At 51.2% G+C, this 16,325-nt stretch overlaps 2 protein-coding genes across 4 annotated transcripts in view; both read right to left on the bottom strand.

Moving 5' to 3' along the window:
• Positions 1-1,015: 1,015 nt before the first annotated feature.
• PNMA1 (PNMA family member 1) lies at positions 1,016-3,805 on the bottom strand. The gene has a single exon (XM_003902029.5). The coding sequence runs from the start codon at positions 2,867-2,869 to the stop codon at positions 1,808-1,810; it is 1,062 nt and encodes a 353-aa protein (XP_003902078.1). The 5' UTR covers positions 2,870-3,805; the 3' UTR covers positions 1,016-1,807.
• A 564-nt stretch (positions 3,806-4,369) lies between these two features.
• MIDEAS (mitotic deacetylase associated SANT domain protein) overlaps positions 4,370-16,325 on the bottom strand; it is a 73,204-nt gene continuing 61,248 nt past the window's right edge. For 2 of the 3 annotated variants that reach the window (XM_031667995.1, XM_009211932.4), the window contains exons 6-13: positions 15,943-16,085; positions 15,729-15,832; positions 15,157-15,232; positions 14,411-14,499; positions 11,865-12,014; positions 10,537-10,749; positions 8,564-8,760; positions 4,370-8,272 (exon numbers count right to left, since the gene is read on the bottom strand). In XM_031667995.1, coding sequence (XP_031523855.1) covers positions 8,104-8,272; positions 8,564-8,760; positions 10,537-10,749; positions 11,865-12,014; positions 14,411-14,499; positions 15,157-15,232; positions 15,729-15,832; positions 15,943-16,085 — 1,141 coding nt within the window. In that variant the 3' untranslated portion in view covers positions 4,370-8,103. The remainder of the gene's footprint in view (positions 8,273-8,563; positions 8,761-10,536; positions 10,750-11,864; positions 12,015-14,410; positions 14,500-15,156; positions 15,233-15,728; positions 15,833-15,942; positions 16,086-16,325) is intronic. The other variant, XM_017961358.3, reaches the window with a different exon arrangement.

Raw genomic sequence — 16,325 nt, 5'->3', positions numbered from 1 at the left:
ATAACCTCCTGAACCCCATTTCAAGATTTTCTAAAAAAATTTTTTTGAGAAACAGGGTCTCACTTTATCACCAGGTTGGAGTGCGGTGGGGCGATCATGGCGCACTGCAGCCTCAACCTCCTGAGCTCAAGCAATCTCCCACCTCAGCTGCCTGAGCTGCTGGGACCACAGGCCTGTGCCACCATGCCTGGCTAATTTTTAAAAATGTATGTGGAGATTGGGTCTGTGTTGCCCAGGCTGGTCTCAAAATCTTGGCTTCAGGCAATCCTCCCTAAGTGCTGGGATTACAAGTGTGAGCCACCATATCTGGTCTCTAAATTTTTTTTTTTTTTTTTTTTTTTTGAGACAAGAGTTTCACTCTGTTGCCCAGGCTGCAGTGCAGTGGCGCAATCTCGGCTCACTGCAACCTCTGCCTCCCAGAGTGATTCTCCTGCCTCAGCTTCCCAAGTAGCCGGAATTAAAGGCACCCACCACCACACCCGGCTAATTTTTGTATTTCTAGTAGAAAAAACGAGATGGCTCATGCCTGTAATCCCAGCACTTTGGGAAGCCGAGGCAGGTGGATCACTTGAGGTCAGGCGTTCCAGACCAGCCTGACCAACGTGGTGAAACCCATCTCTACTAAAAAAATACAAAATTAGCTAGGTGTGGTGGCACATGCCTGTAATCCCAGCTACTCAGGAGGCTGAGGCAGGAGAATCACTTGAATCCGGGAGGCAGACGTTGCAGTGAGCTGAGATCGCTCCATTGCACTACAGCCTGGGCAACAGAGCAAGACCCTCTCTGCCCTTAAAAATAAAAAATTTTAAAAATTAAAAAATAAACCAAAAAAATGTTAAGATGACAGCAAGAGGGGAAGGAAAAAAAAAAGGACTTGCCATTTAAATTCACATAGTATCATACAAAGCTTAAGAGTAAAATAAATGGTTTAATGACAAAGTCTTCATAAGAAAAAAGGACAGAGTTTACTTAGGCTAAAAATGTTTATACATGCCAGAAAAATGAGAAGACAACAGAATTTTTAAAATATTTTAATTTGTATATATAACTTCAAATTTAGAACACTCAGTATGAACAAGAACTATTCTCTGACAAAGATCTGAAATGGGGAAGTGAATTACTGTACAGGTGCATATCAACCTCTCCATGCAATTTACATCTGTATCTTATGCAATGAGAAACTAGTTTACACAGCTCCGTAATTGCAGTATTTTTTTAACACCCCATTTTGCAGTCTCAGAATACTTTTCAATTAAACTGATCGACATGTTTAAAGATGAGAAATATGATGTTTGCATTGTAAAGTTGAGTAATAGCTAATAAATGCACATTTCCTTCCATCAATATAAATCTGGAACTATTTATGGTAAAGAAAAATCTGTCTGCGCTATCAGTAATCTAATAGTTCATACTTTCACTGAACACTTCCTGTGAGCCAGGCCCCGTAGTAAACATCTGCACATGCAATTTCACATTCAGTGTGGAAGTGTCAGAGGTTCGTGTGTTTTTCACAACTGATTATGATGTCCATGATGACAGCGTGCACTAAGCGCTGTGTCCAACCAACCCTTTACCTGGCACTTTAGCCAGCAAGACCCACTTGCATTGTAGCAGCTCACGGTGCTCGCTTGCACAATTTTAGAATGTTACATGAATACTCAGGCCTGACTAACCTTCCCCTCCAAAAAAAACAACAAAACAGAACAGGGCTAAGCCTTTACTACTCAGAGACACATCTGTAAGACCCCACAGGGACAAGAAAACTAGCTGTGATCTAGGTCTGCACTAAAGCTGCCTTTTCTGGTACTCAGAAGTGCCCTTCCAGGCCTAACTGCAGAAGCGTGGCCTCAGCCTCCTCCTCCTCCTCCTTGGCTTCCTCCTCACGGATCTGCACCAGCAACTGAAAGAGATTTGGGGCCGGCCCTTCCCCAGCCCCGGTAAGCCACAGCTGCCTTCGGATGGCCCCGCTGTGGTTGGCCCCAGCAATGACCTGCTCTAGGCGGGCCTGGTTCACGTTATCTTTATCAATGGCCCCCTTCTCTACCACCTTCTGTAGCAGAGGCTCCAGACGAATGACATAAGCAGACAATTTTTCTCCCGGGTTCTGATAAGTGTTCAGAAATTTGATCTGGGCATCCCTAGAGCTCTCAACGCTCCCAAACACCTGCTCAAGCGCCTTCAGGCATTCGGCAGTGGTTATCGCGGGGTTGTTGGACTTGAGGATGCGAATGACATCAGCGGCAGGGCCTCTAAGACTCTCCATCAACCGCCGCCTCTTTTCTACATCGGACACCTGCCACTCCTCTAGGACCTCATTAGTGTGCTCCAGCCAGGGATCAAAGGTTTCCTCTCCAGGCCCTGGGATGTCCCTCCCCGAGAAAAGTGTCAGCCTCTTGTACCATATGGACTCAACAAGAGGCTGAATAACATTATCCAAAATATAGTTTAGCATCTCTGCTGGCATCTCTGGGCCCGGGGTCGGAGTAGGGTTCTGAAACCCAAGGACACGGGCAACATCTTGCACGGTCCACCCCTCTCTAGCTAGGAAGAGGTGCAATCTTTCTAAAAATTCAGCATCAGAAGTTGGGGGCTTAAACAACACTTTCCAGACCCCTCCTTTGCCCGGCATCTCCCTGGGGATCGCGGCGTAATCGACAGCGCCAGTGAGCTCTAATAAGGCTGCTTTCGCATTTTCTTCCCTCCAGAACATTCTCCCAAGCATTCGGTAGGGGACCTGGGGCATCGCTGCCTGGAGGGTCTCTTCGATTTCAGCCTCATCACAGTTCACTGGGATGCCCCAGACCAACAGAGCTCTCTGGGAGTTCACATCCATCCCCCGGCACCAGTCTTCCAACAGTGTCATCGCCATTTTCTCAACTATCAACACGCCAATTCTACCAACAGACTGTGGCTCACCGTACTCCTGGCCTTAGAACAATACCAGACACTCCCACCAAGTAGGCCCGAGGGAGGTAGGCTTCATGCATTCACGACTAACAAAGACACAGAGTCCTGATCTCGCCCTTCTCTGCCCCCCCCAGTCAGTCCGTAGGTGCACTTGGAGCTGAGCTCGGGGACGCTGAGGCAGTCACGCGGCCGTCGCCATCTTGCGTCTGGGTCCGGGTCCGGTCGGGTCCGCCGCTTGCAGCCGGGCTGTCGCGTCGTCGTGCAGCCGGCAAGGAGCGAGGGCGGGCGGCGAAGGCAGGCGCGCTGGGCCGAAAGCACCCGGGGTGTGGTCGCGGGGCGTGGCCGCCGGGAGTTCGCTGCGGCTCCTGGAGAGAATCGGGCGTTCGCGGTCGCAGCCTGGTCTTCCCGCGGGCGAGGAGCGGCCGTTTGGGAGACTAGCCAGAGGGAGAGACTGTGCCGAAGTCGCGGCGGCTGCGGGCCAGCGGAGAGCGGCTTCTTGGAGGGCGTGGGGACTCCTCTTGGCGGGCGCGGGGACTCCTCTGGGCGGGCGGCGAGGACGGCCGAGGACCAGAAACGAAGGCAGCAGAGGAGCAGGAAAGCCAGAGAAGCGAGGCTGGAAACAGCACAGGCAAAGGTGGGCAGCGGCGGCCGCGGCGGCCTGCAGCGGCTCAGGCGCTGCGCGGCTGCCTCAGCGTCGAGTCCTACCCGCAACCCGCTGCGACGTTACTGCTGCAGTGGAGGATGGGGCCAGCCCGCGAGCGGCGTCAGCCCCGCCCCGTCCCGCCCCCGCGGCGGAGCCGCTCGGGCGTCGCCATGGCAACGGTGTCCCAGCTGGCGCGAATCACGCCTGCTCCGGCGGCCCGCGGGGGTCGAGCGGTTGCCATGGTGCAGCGAGGGACTCGGGCATTTGTTTCTCTGATGGCGCATTTCCTTTTTCATAATTTTCCATTTTAACAGCAAACAAATACTGCTAAGCACCGTGTTTTAAAAATAACAATCCAATCCTGGAGTGGATTTAAGATGATACTGTTGGAAATGATGGCATCCCTCATGGTGGACTTGTCTACTCGGGTTGCTCAGCCAGTCCACCCTGCACGTGAAAATACTCTCCTCAGAACCCTGGCTTCCCGTTACCCCTGACCACACTGTGCACCCTGCATATTTTATCCCAATGAAGCCAAAATGTCGGAGTGCGCCATTTATTTGTGTGAGATACTGAGTTTAGACTTTTTCTTGTCTAAACTTTTGTAAACATCTGTTTGTCTGTGTCTACTGAGTCATCTTTTAGCCAGGCAAACATTAGTGTGTTATTTTCCTTTTCCTGGCTGGCATCGACAATAGGCTGCTAAAAGAGAATCCTTATGGCTCAAAAATGTCGAGTAATCTCCCTGCAAGCAAGACAAGGCCCACTTACATCAACCCCAGATGGTGAAAATCCCAAGAGAACATAGCATTCAACTCCGAATTTTTAAAACCTTATTTAATAAAAGGTTTAAAGATACAGAAGAACATTCAAAAGTAAATAAGTTACATAGGTACATTACAATCACATCAGCAAGATTCTTTAGTGTATTAATTTTTTCTTATAAAAAGCACACAAAAAATAAAATCTTCAGTCTCTATCACAACTGTACAGCAAAAGAGGTAATATTTATATATATGTACACTATTTTAATATGTAACAGTCTTTTTAAAAAAGGGTGCCACAGGCAGCAAACACACAAAAGGCAGTGTCTGATCATTTTTGTTTCAAAATAAAAGGAATATACTTATTTATATGCTATTAAAATATTTGTACAATAATTACAGACTGTCAAGGCTGTTCCTGTGCTCTGTCCCCTCCAACAAGGCCTTCAACTTAGAGACAAATGAAGAAAAAGTGAAACAGCTGCAAATTGTTAGAGGCAAATATTAACATAGCAAAATGTGGGGAGGACACAATTGTTTTATAAAAATATCCCTACTTCCTGTAAACCTATGGAGTTAGGCTTGCCAGTCTGATAATAAATACCGTCCCAGAAAAGCGAGCCCCAGTGAAAACAACTAAACAGCTGAGGCTTGAGTATGTGTTGTATTCCTCCTTCATCTTAACATCTGGCACATGAGAAGAAAGAGGTTAGGTCACTGAGGCAGTTAAATATAGGCGATCCCTTTAGACATAAGCAGCAAAAGACCTTGGTGCCAGGAGTGGAAGGGGGCGCGGCAGAAGGGGTGGTATGTACCTTAGCTGTGAGGGGGGCTGCTGAAGGCATGGAGGACAGTAATGATGGCTCTGCCTCCTTGGATGGGTGGAGACCTCAGAAATGGTCTGCAGCACAGGCACTAGGTCAGTTTCCCGCCCTTAGCTGAATGCAGATGGATGCTGGGAGATGGATATGGTGAGATGGTGTGGGGAGGATGTTAAGAAAGCTGGAGGTGTTTATCACTTCTCAGAGCTCTGAATATAGGGGAAAAAAAAACAAAAGACAAGCCCAGGGAGAAAGCACCATTAAGGATATACCTATGCCAGCTTCTATAGCTGCACCTACTTTATTGGCAGGTCACTTGCCACAATTGCATCTACCCTCTAAACTTTTAAATTTTCACACTGTATCCAAGACATGAATGCATCCTGGAGCATGGACCTTCCTAAAATACGGTGTCTGGCGGGATTAATGCAGAGAGGTACCATCTTGATTTTCCCCAGTTACATTCACCGGGTCTGGTCTCTGTAAGCTTAGAAGAGTAGAATCACTTTCTTGTTTAAACATTTACGGCCGGGCGCGGTGGTTCACGCCTGTAATGCCAGCACTATAGGAGGCCGAGGCGAGTGGATCACCTAAGGTCAGGAGTTCAAGACCAGCCTGGCCAACATGGCAAAACCCCGTCTCTACTAAAAAAAAAAATACAAAAATATTAGCTGGGTGTGGTGGTGTGTGCCTGTAATCCCAGCTACTCAGGAGGCTGAGGCAGGAGAATCCTTTAACCCGAGAGGCGGAGGTTGCAGTGAGCCGAGATCGCACCACTGCACTCCAGCCTGGGCGACAGAATGAGACTGTCGCAAAAAAAAAAATTTTTTTTCCAAGTACAAGATGTTACCACTGAACAAAAGGGTCTCCTGAATGATGGAGGTTTCTGTTACCCTATGTCCATAAAGGAGACTGAAACCAAATATGGTTTGAATAGAAAAAACCTTGGGAAACGTAAGTAGCACTTTGGGGCTAAGCTGCGAAGGCACTCGTATTATACAAGTAATTTCGAAGAGAGCCTAAATTTGCTACCCCCCTGCTTCTACAGGGTATACCAGATTTTTGCTGTCTTGGGATACTGAGCTCATGGAAACCTGTGGAGGAAACTAACTGGGAAGTTGGGGATCTAGGTAGTCATCCAAGAGTCTGGAGGGAGAAGAAATTTGTTACTTCCACAGCCGGGGTCCTGTAGAACCACACTAATGTATAAATGGATGCTGAAAAATACCTGACAGTGCACAGTTTCAAAACAAAACTCCCTCTCCACTCCCAGTTACTGACCTGACGCTTTTTGGCTATCTCGTAAGGAGTAGCAGTATGAATACTTTCTGGCTCCTTCCTAATACATTGACCTGTCATACGCGCATTCACTTAGAATTTCTTTTGCACAACTCAGTTGAGTAAGATCAGAAAAACAGCTGAGCCCCGCTCTAGCCCCGCTATGGGACTGGACGTGAAGGAGCCTCCAGAACCTCCTGGCCCTTTCACTTCACCCATGCCAAATATGGCTTCTTCAAACCACAATCCAGGCCCCATAAACCAAATTAGAATCCTGGCCTGTTGCCAATTCCCTCAGGCAAAGCACAGCCAGAGAAGGGGCAGCAAGAACTGCCTTTGATCTCCCTTGCTCTGTGTGGCTTTGGTGACACCCTCCACCTTCCCACTCTCTTCCAGTGTTGCTATCATTCCTACCGGCAAGAGCTTCCAGAGCAACCAGGTGAGGGACCTTAGGGCCTTGGGAATTCGGGGGGGATGGGGGATGTCAAGATGCCTCGTTTTGGGATAAATGCACTTGGGCCTCTGAAAAGCAGGAGGCCCCTGGTCCCTGAGAGGATGTTAAAAATTAAATACTAAGAATAAATAAATAGCTCCCAAATGACACGAGTCAAGGAATGAAGGCTCCTGTCCAATCGAGTTAGGAGACCTCTCCCTCCTAGGGAAGGATCCAGAAATCTCCAGCATGCAGGCCTGGGGGCTGGGTTGTGGATATCGACACTGGGTGGGGTGCGGTGGGGTTAGGTGTAGCTGCTGAGGTCAGGGCAGAGGCAAGGACGCTGGCTCCCAGGAGGGGCAGGCTGAGCCTCTCTGGAACCTGCTCAAGGCGGAGCGCCCTTGGCAGCCTCCAGGACCCAAAGGTATTTGGCAAAAAAGGTGGGAAGCAGAAAGAGCCAAGCTTGTCAAAAGCTCTCTCCGGCCTAACTCTGCAGCTTCCAGCCTCTGCACAGCTCCCTTCCCTGCAGCAAGATGAGTGCTTTGGACAAGAACGTTAGCCCCTTCCCCAACGCCGAGAAAACTTTGTAGGCCCAGCAGCGCCGCCAGCAAGCAGCAAAGGGAGAGTACCTGTCGCGGCCTCCCTCCCAAAGAGGAGGTGGCCACTCAGGGCACGGTCACGGGAGCAGCTCAGGCAGGACTGGAGACTGCAGGGACAGCACAGGTATCAGGCTGCGCCCCTTCTCAGAGAAGCCAGCAGACTCCCTCCGAGAGTCCCTTTTTCTGGGGCTTGGGGCAGGGCCGTTGCAGCCTTCGAGGTCCTCTGGGGAGGAGGAATGCTGCTCCAAAGTGGGTGAGCTTGTGCTTGGCCGGCCACGGTGGCTTCCTAGAGGCCGAGGGGAGGAGGGGGAGGCAAAGAGGAGGGAAGAGACTGCGGGGCAGCAGAGCAGCAGAAGTCGGAGTGTGAGAGGCAGTGGAGCCCCTCCTGAGGGGAACGGGACTCTCCCGGTTCAGGAAAGCACGAGGACAACTTCCGACAGACCAAATGCAAAGAGAACTGGATCCTGGAGCCCTTAACGCTGCTCCCGGGGCCTTCATAAGTAAAAGAGCCGTTTATTTCATTGTCTCATTTGTTTCGCAGGGAAAAATCCCTGCGATCCTCTCCTCACTCCCTCTTGAGATGCCAGGGTGTCTGCGGGCGCTGGCGGAGGTGCGGGAAGGGCCAGGGTCCAGGACTGGGCCAGCCTGGCTCCCGCGCTCAGCCCTTGTCGCCCGCGCCCGCGCCGCTCTCCTCCCGCAGAGCCTGCTGGTGGGCGGCGGCGGCAGCGGCGGCCTCCTTCTCCTTTAGCCTCAGCGCTGCAGCCTTCTTCTCCTGCTCTGCGTGGCTCTTCATGTGCGCACTGCGGCTCTTCACCTTGTAAAACACCCTGCGGCCGGGCAGGGGTTGATCAGGACAGCCCTGGCCCACCCCGGGGCTCCCAGCGCGGGTGCGCGAGCGACCCCAGCCTTCACCTTCACCCCCGACGCGGCACAGCCGGGGCTGGCCAGCTCATATCATTTTCCGAAAGCTGCCCCATGACGTCACAGCCCTAGAAACTCGCTGAGCCAATCAGAAACGAGGCGGACGCCGCCTGTACCTCTTCCCCCTCCCCCCGGGCCCCGCCCCCGCTGCGCACCAGCCCCCTGGCTCCTAGCGGGGACAGGGCTGGCCACCTTACCTGCCACATTTTTTACAGGGGAAAGTGTTCTCCTGATTCTGGGTCTTACTGAATGTCTCTGTTTTTTTCTTCTTCTCTGAAAAAGGTAGTGCCCTTCGTGACTTCCCTGTCCCTTCCCTTGGCTTCTCTGAGGCCTGACAACCGGCAGACCCAGGGGCGTTGGACTCGTGGCTCCGGAGGATGAGGATGTCATTGGCCTGAAGAAAATCAAACAAGGAGAGTTGAGTGATCCAAGCGAGCGCAGATCTGGAATTCTAGAATCGCAGGGAACCGGGGGCCTGAAAGGTCATATATACTCCTGCCAGTCACCTGGCATGTACTTGGGTCCTTCCAGGGATAGGACGACCATTGCCTCCTCCAACTCTGGTCTCTGGTCAGCTCTATCGTTTACAAAGTTGCTGCTAGGGTAATTCTGTGGGGCAGCCCGAGCTGCTTGCTAGAGGCCTTGATGCGCCTGACAGGCGATCTTGGTGTCTGGGTTAATGAAGACCTGTTGATGTTTTCTGTCATTTAGTCCGCTCATGCCCTGTTCTATAAATGAGATTCAGGCCCCTGTGATGGGTCAGGTGCTGGGGACAAAGAGGTTGACACAGGCATGCCTGCCCTCAGAGCTGAGGGTCTGGTGGAAGGGACAGATGCACAGGTAGCTAGTTCAGGACAGCGCAGTGCAGGGAAACCAAACGGCAAGAGCAGGGGTCAGAGTGCAGAGCAGAGGGAGCAGAGGGGGCCTTGGCTGGGGAAGCCCCGCGTGGCCATCAGAAGTGGAACCCTCATGGGAAAGTGTTCACAAAAGTCAGCAGAACTCTGTAGGGCGTTACACAGAGCACAGCTCTCGGTGCAGGTGGTCGAGGCTCAGAAGTGGGCACACAGCCGTGGGTTTACAGTTTATGGGAGTTCTGTAAGCATGAGTGTACTACACACATTCCTTTTTTTTTTTTTTTTTTTTTGAGACGGAGTCTCCCCCTTTCCCCCCGGGGGGGGTATTTGGGGGCGCATTTTTGGCTCTCTGCAACCTCCACCTCCTGGGTTCAAGCGATTCTCCTGCCTCAGCCTCTGGAGTAGCTGGGATTACAGGCGCACACCACCATGCCCAGCTAATCTTTGTATTTTTAATAGAGACAAGGTTTCACCATGTTGGCCGGGATGGTCTCGACTCCTGACCTCAGGTGATCCACTCACCTCAGCCTCCCAAAGTGCTGGGATTACGGGTGTGAGCCACTGCGCCAGGTCTACTACACACATTTCTAAAAAAAACGACTCTCAAACAGCAGCAGCTCTCCAATAAACCCCTTCCCCTCCCTACTGCTTTCTGGGAGAACTCTCCCTGGTGAGGAGCAACTATGGCCAGTAGTCTCGCTTCTTGGCCTGTGATATATGGTGGACAGAGCACTGCACTAGGAGTCCAAGGACCTGGGGCAAGTCACTTAGCATCTCTGAACTGCTTTCCCCCCATCTGCAGAGTAGAGGTTAACTCTGCAGTGTGAGGAATTAATGAGATAATGGAAATGAAAGCACTTTGCAGAGATCATGCCTGAGGGCCTATGATTGTCATTCCCATGGTCTCAGCTCATTCTTGTCAGGGGCTCCGGCTCTCTTAGGGGAGCCCTGTCCAAGCTACAACCCACCAGTGCTCCCTCAGTGACCCACAAACCTACTGGGTTTTCACAAAACCTTTTTCCCTCTGAATCTCAGATACAGAAGCAGTAGAGTATAAAAATTAATCGCAGACTCTGGATTCAGGCTGCCTACTAGCTGTGTTATCTTGGGCCTCAATTTCCCCATCTATAAAATGGGAATAACAGTAATACTACATACGGTTGTGAGAATTAAATGAGTTAACAGCACAAAGTACACTTCCTGCTATTATGATTATAATGAGGATCACAGTCCTGCTCTACCCTCCCTCCCACCATGTCCCCAGGCCCAGCTCCACCCTGCTTGCCCTGGGCTCAGCCCATGGCGGTCACACTCACCGACTCATTGGCCTGTAGTGTCTGCGTGGCTTTGACTGCCGCTGCCCGCCTGCTGCGCTCTCGCCCCTCTTCCTGCTCCTCCTTCTCCTGGATCTCTGGCACCTCCTCCTCCCCCTCCTTCCTGGGCTCCTTCACCTCCCTCTTGGGCTCCAGCCTCTCTCCACTTGGGGACTCTCTTCTGGGAAGAGGCACCCTTGGGAACTTTTGGGAAGTCTATGGGGAACAAGAACAAGGGCAGTGAGCCTACAGCTCCGTCTCACTGCTGTAGCACAGATTCTGACCCGGCCGAGGGGTCATGGCACAGTAGCCATGGAAACAGAAGAGAGTCTCAAGCCCTGGGAGCACTTGAGAGAGAGCGAAGGGCAGGGAGGGTATATACCAGTCGCTCCCCATTGCCACCTATCCTCCTGGACACATGACCAGGAGGCATCCTTGGCAATGATGTGGTGAGCCAGGCAGGAGCCTTGAGTTCCAATTCCAAACTATCTTTGTAATGCTTTCTGTAGCTCTACTACCTTCCTACCTGCAAAATGGGCAGCAAACCACTCCCTGTCTTACAGTAGCATGTCACCAAACATGGACTTGCAATCCCAAAAATGATGCTAGGTGGATACATGGACACGGAATTAAGTAACATTCCCTTTTCAATTCTCTTTCAATCCTGATTATGCCAAGGACTCAGTCTCTGGTTGCTGCTAATATGTCTTTTATACTTCTCTAGACTTAATAATCTCTTTAACAGAGCAAGGTCCGGCCTCAGTCTCAGCCTTGGCAGGTAACACAGTATCTAGCTAGAATTTAGTAACACTGGTTTTCACATATATTTTTACCAGTACCTTCTATTTATAGCACACAACCTTGGTTTTCTATTTATCACTGTGATACAAAGCTTCCCTTCTGAGTAAAAAATGAGTTGATTTAAAGGAAAATATTAAGTAATGGCACAAGTAGTATGTGAATATGACAAAAATTCTAATGGTGACACAAGGTAGGATGCAGATATAGCAGAAATCAAAAAGGTGATACAAGAATGACTGAGGTTTGAAAAACAGTGTTAGAGGTCTGCTATGCGGAGATAGGAAGACGATGCTGGTGTGAATCCTGTGAGAAAATTACCCTGTGTATCAACACAATGTATTATTACTATGACACCAGCAGTATAGAGAGGAGAACCCAGCGGTCCAGGGCTCCTTGTGACTGTCAGGGACACTGTCTTCCTCAACCTGCCCTCTGCAGGCTCCTGGAGAGCATGAGCTCAGGCTCCCAGCTCAGGCCTGGCCCCAGACCCAGCCCAGGCTCTATGCATCTGCGGCTGGAAAAGGAGTCACCTTAATATCCACTTCAACCTCTTCCTGGGCCGACTTCTCATCGCTGGCATCCACATCCCCAAAGGTTAGAGTCCCATTGCGGCCGATTTTCACCTGCTTCTTGTAGGTATAGTAGAACTCCACGCACTGGGCCACGGTCTTGGTCTGGATCTGGTTTGAAGTCAAAACTGAGGTCAGAACCCTCTGGTTTGGCACATCAGCCTGGGGAGAATCCAGCCTTTCTCGTCCCTGCATCTTTCCCTTAACTTCAAGCCAAAATGAAACCCAGCCAACCTAGGAAATACAAGCATTTTTCCAATGCCTGCTCTGCAACAAACCACTGATCAATCAATGCTTCAGCACTATTTAAAATAAGTAAATAAATAAAACAAGCTATAAAGGACAACATCAGAAGCACCCGGGAGAAGGCAACGTGGATTGCGTATCAGAGGATATTACTGTATTTTTTTTTTCTTTTTTTTGGAGACAGTCTCTCACTCTGTCACCCAGGCTGGAGTGCAGTGACGCGATCTCGGCTCACTGCAACCTCCGCCTCCCAGGTTCAAATGATTCTCATGCCTCAGCTTCCTGAGTAGCTGGGATTACAGGTGTGTGCCACCACACCTGGCTAGGGTTTTTTTTGGTATTTTTAGTAGACATGGGGTTTCACCATGTTGGCCAGCCTGGTCTCAAACTCCTGGCCTCAAGTGATCCTCTGCCTCCCAAAGTGCTGGAATTACAGGCGTAAGCCATCTCGCCTGGCCTGAATTATTTTATCAGGTTAAATTTCTTGGGCGTGCTAATGGTACTGTGGTTTTGTAGAATATCTTGGTTTTTAGGAGATACATGCTGAAAGCTTTTAGTCATGTGACAGGATGACTGTAACTTTTAATGATTAGCTGAATCAGAGAATGAGAGAGCTGTATATGTGTATGTCTATGTTTAGACATAGAGAAAGAGAAAGCAAATGTAGCCAATGTTAACGATTGCTAAATCGAAGTCGGGGTAGATAGGTGTTTCCTGTAAGTTTGAAATTTTTCAAACTGAAAAGTTGAAGGAAAAGGTCTGGGCACCATCTGTATCCAAAGCCAGCCGTGACCTGGCAACAGAGACGCTTTTCATTAATCCAGGCAAAATGTCATTTCTCTCCAGGGAGCAGTGGCTGACAAGTGAGCATACAGAAATGACACAGTGTGCCCTGTCGGGGGAGAAACTCAAGGGAAACTCACAAGAAAGCCCTGGGAAACCTGAGGAGGAAGTGAAAGGCCTAAGTCTTCCTCCTGACTCTGCTACCACATAGCTATTTGAGCTTAGGCAAGTCACTCACTTTTCTAATTTCAGTTTTTTCATGTGTAAATAGCCAATGGGGTTAAGTAAGGCTAGATCTCCAGCGGCCTGCCTCTCAAGCTCTGAAATTCTAGCTCTCCCATTGCATAAATCTATTTGCACAAATCTATTTGGACACTGGGTTTAGTTTTTGGGCGACTTTCCCACACGAAGAGGCTGTCTTCTCTGACACCACCCCACAGGCTCCCACATTGCTCAGCCACCGCTGGGCTGGGAGCTCCTGTCCCAGAGAGGCCAGGGGTCAGTGTGGGCCCTTTGTGTCTGAGGAGGAAACAGACATCTTTCATCTCACAGAAATGGCCAAGTCACACATGTATTAATTAGGCTGTTTACACATTTACTGTCAATTCTCTCTGACCCTTTGTTTGACTGACTAAAGGTCTGCTCATTTCATTAGGCATTGGGGCGCCTCAGTGAATTTCACGGGCGTGTACTTCCCGTCAGTATTGCCCAATCAGGGAACAGAGTGTTACTAAAACATAGCAAAGGACTCCTCACAACAGGGCCCTTGCAGGGGAATTCATCATCAGCACTTTGTCTAGTCCCCAGGGCTGTTCCCAATACAATCTACAATCCCAGGAGGAAAGGGCATGCTTTTTTTTTAAAAACTCTTCCCTTGGCAGTCTACACAATCCTCTCTCCCCACGGCCCAGATTTTGTGAGACAGAGCTGGAAAGATGCAACTCCTTGGATTAGCAAAGCATCTGCTTTTCCAGAAGAATATGGAGGGAGGACAAGATAAATCTAGGGAATATGGGCTTGAACAGCTGAGTTACTGGAAGGCAACTCTTAGTCAAAGGAGGGCAGAGGCCCCCAGGTCAGTTATGCAGGCACTTGCTGGCTCTCAGTTCCCCTCACCCCAGGGGGCCCTCCCCCTGCACCTTCCCCTGGGGAATGGCTCACCTCTACTTGCCGCCCTCCTCCCCATCTTCCTCCTGCCTATTTTAAGTCTGATGCCCACTTAGGCCTCCTTCTGGATTGAGACCCCAGAGTTTGGCCACACCACCCTGAAGTGAGGAAAGGGTGCTTAGAACCAATAGAGAAAAGAGGCCTAATCTTTCTCTTTCTTGTATTTTTTAGGAAATTCTCTCTGAGGCTACTCAGTAGCATTGACCTGACTGCTTTTTAAGAGGGCTTGGTCACTGGCAGAGGGAGCCCTGAAGTCACACAGGCAGCTAGCTCCTGGCCCTCTTCTACCCCTGAAACAGAGCCCAGCTCACCAGCTTCTGCACCAGGAAGAAATCCTTCTTGTAGATGGCAATGCCTTTGTTGAACAGCTTCCTCTCGGCCATCTTCCACTGGTCAGAGCCTATGGAGCAAAGAGGCAGCGAGGGAGTGGGTGGGCGGGGCCCTGGCCACTGTGGGGCCATTCTGACCAGCAAAAAAGTCTAAGGCCCATGGTCTCTGCAGGCATCAGAGCCGGCTCCTCATCCCACTTCCACCACACACTAGTCATGTTGCTCACAGCCTCACTCCCTTGCTTGTGAAATGGAAACTAATATCGCCTAGCTCACCAGCTGTGGTGAGGACTCAGTAAGATAATGCATGTGAAACCTGGTGCAGATGAAATGTAGCACTAACATGGATGGAAAACATTGGCTGCTAGAATTATGTGACTCGGTCCATGTCCTTCTTAGAGTGCCCAGAATAGGACATACACTCCTGGGGCTAAGTTCCAGGTACCTGATGCCAATTTGGATGGCTCTCCTTGGGTTCCTGTCCCTGTGACCTGGGCTTTTTTGCCTGGATGGGCTCCCACCTGCCCACTCCCTTCTCCCCTCCCATCCAGGGCACAGGAAACCCCTGGAGAGCTACCCCAGCTTTGGTGGCAGTTCCCTCACTCTGACTCTTGGGTTATGTACCCTCCTCCTCCTGCCCCGACCCAGGGCTGTGACTCAGCACTGAGCAGCGCCCCATGGATGCTGGGGACCTCTCAGGGCACCATGCCCGCCGCAGCCAGGCCCACCTGTGTAGTGATAAGTTGCCAGCGGATGGTTGTGGGGCCGCAGCGGCTTCTTCAGTAGCAGCTTATTCAGCGTTTCCTGGAGGGGAAGTGAGGGAAGGGTCAGGGCGCTGGCAGGGGTATCAGTGGTGGACAGAGCATTCTAGGCCCTGATAAAATCCTGAGTAGGGTGGGTACTTACTCTTGCCCCCCTTAACTGCTGAGAGATAAGGGGTTTGGTGGGGTGGTGAGATCACAGGGGGTGAGACTGCCCAGAAAACAGGCCTCAGGTCCTCTTAAGAGAGACCATGGCCCCAAGGGAGGCAGCACTGCTGGAGAAGGCTCTCAGCAACCATCCAGTCTGAGTCCACTGACCCAAAATCAGGGATGGGAATGGACGGGAGAACGCTGCACAGCAAAACCTGGGGGCCGAAACTAGGGCTCCCTCGGGTCAAGCCTCTACAGCCCCTTCCTTAGTCAGACCCTCCTACTGGCCTCAAAAGTACATGCCAGCAGGCCTAGCTCCTGAGCAGCAGACATGGATCCAAGCCAGCCCCCACTGAGGGGTCCTCCCTCTGCTGGGGGCGCCTTCTCACCAGGATGTCTCCTCTGGACTCGTGCAAACAGTGCAGGGCTAACTCCTGGTTGGTGCCAGCACCAGGGAAAATGCTGGAGCAGGCAGCTGTCAGCAGGTCTTCCACTGGATCCACAGGAGCATGAGGGGGGAGGGGAGGAAACCACGTTCAGCTCGGGGCTGGGCAGGCTGAGGCCTGTGCCTGCCCTCACTGGCTGCCCCAGGCCCCTCCTCACCTTGCCTCTGCTTCTCCCGGCTGCTCTCTAGGTTCTCCCATGGCTGCCACACCAAGTCGGCCTTGTGGGGATCTGCAGCTGCCAGGGCACGGTCCCTGATCAAGGGGATTTCCGCCTGGAACCGGGAGCCCACGTTGATCCGTCTAGAGGAGTGAAAAGGGCAGGAGGTGAGGCCTCACCTTGCGGGGACAGAGAACTTGATGATCCCTCAGGGTGGGAAGAAGATGAGGGGGAGCCGGCAGAGCAAGGCCTCAGCTAGGTGGAGGGAGTCTGGCTTCTAGGGGATTGGGAGTACAGTCTGACCTGGCACCACTAGAAAGGCAAGGTCCAGAGGCAGGAGAGGGGAGAAGCAGCTCCAGGTTTACAGATGGGAAAGAGCCTCT

Source organism: Papio anubis, chromosome 7, assembly GCF_008728515.1.
Source record: "Papio anubis isolate 15944 chromosome 7, Panubis1.0, whole genome shotgun sequence".
Classification (NCBI taxonomy): domain Eukaryota; kingdom Metazoa; phylum Chordata; class Mammalia; order Primates; family Cercopithecidae; genus Papio; species Papio anubis.
Note: the sequence above shows the minus strand (reverse complement) of the source record. Positions and strands in the feature narration are given on the sequence as shown.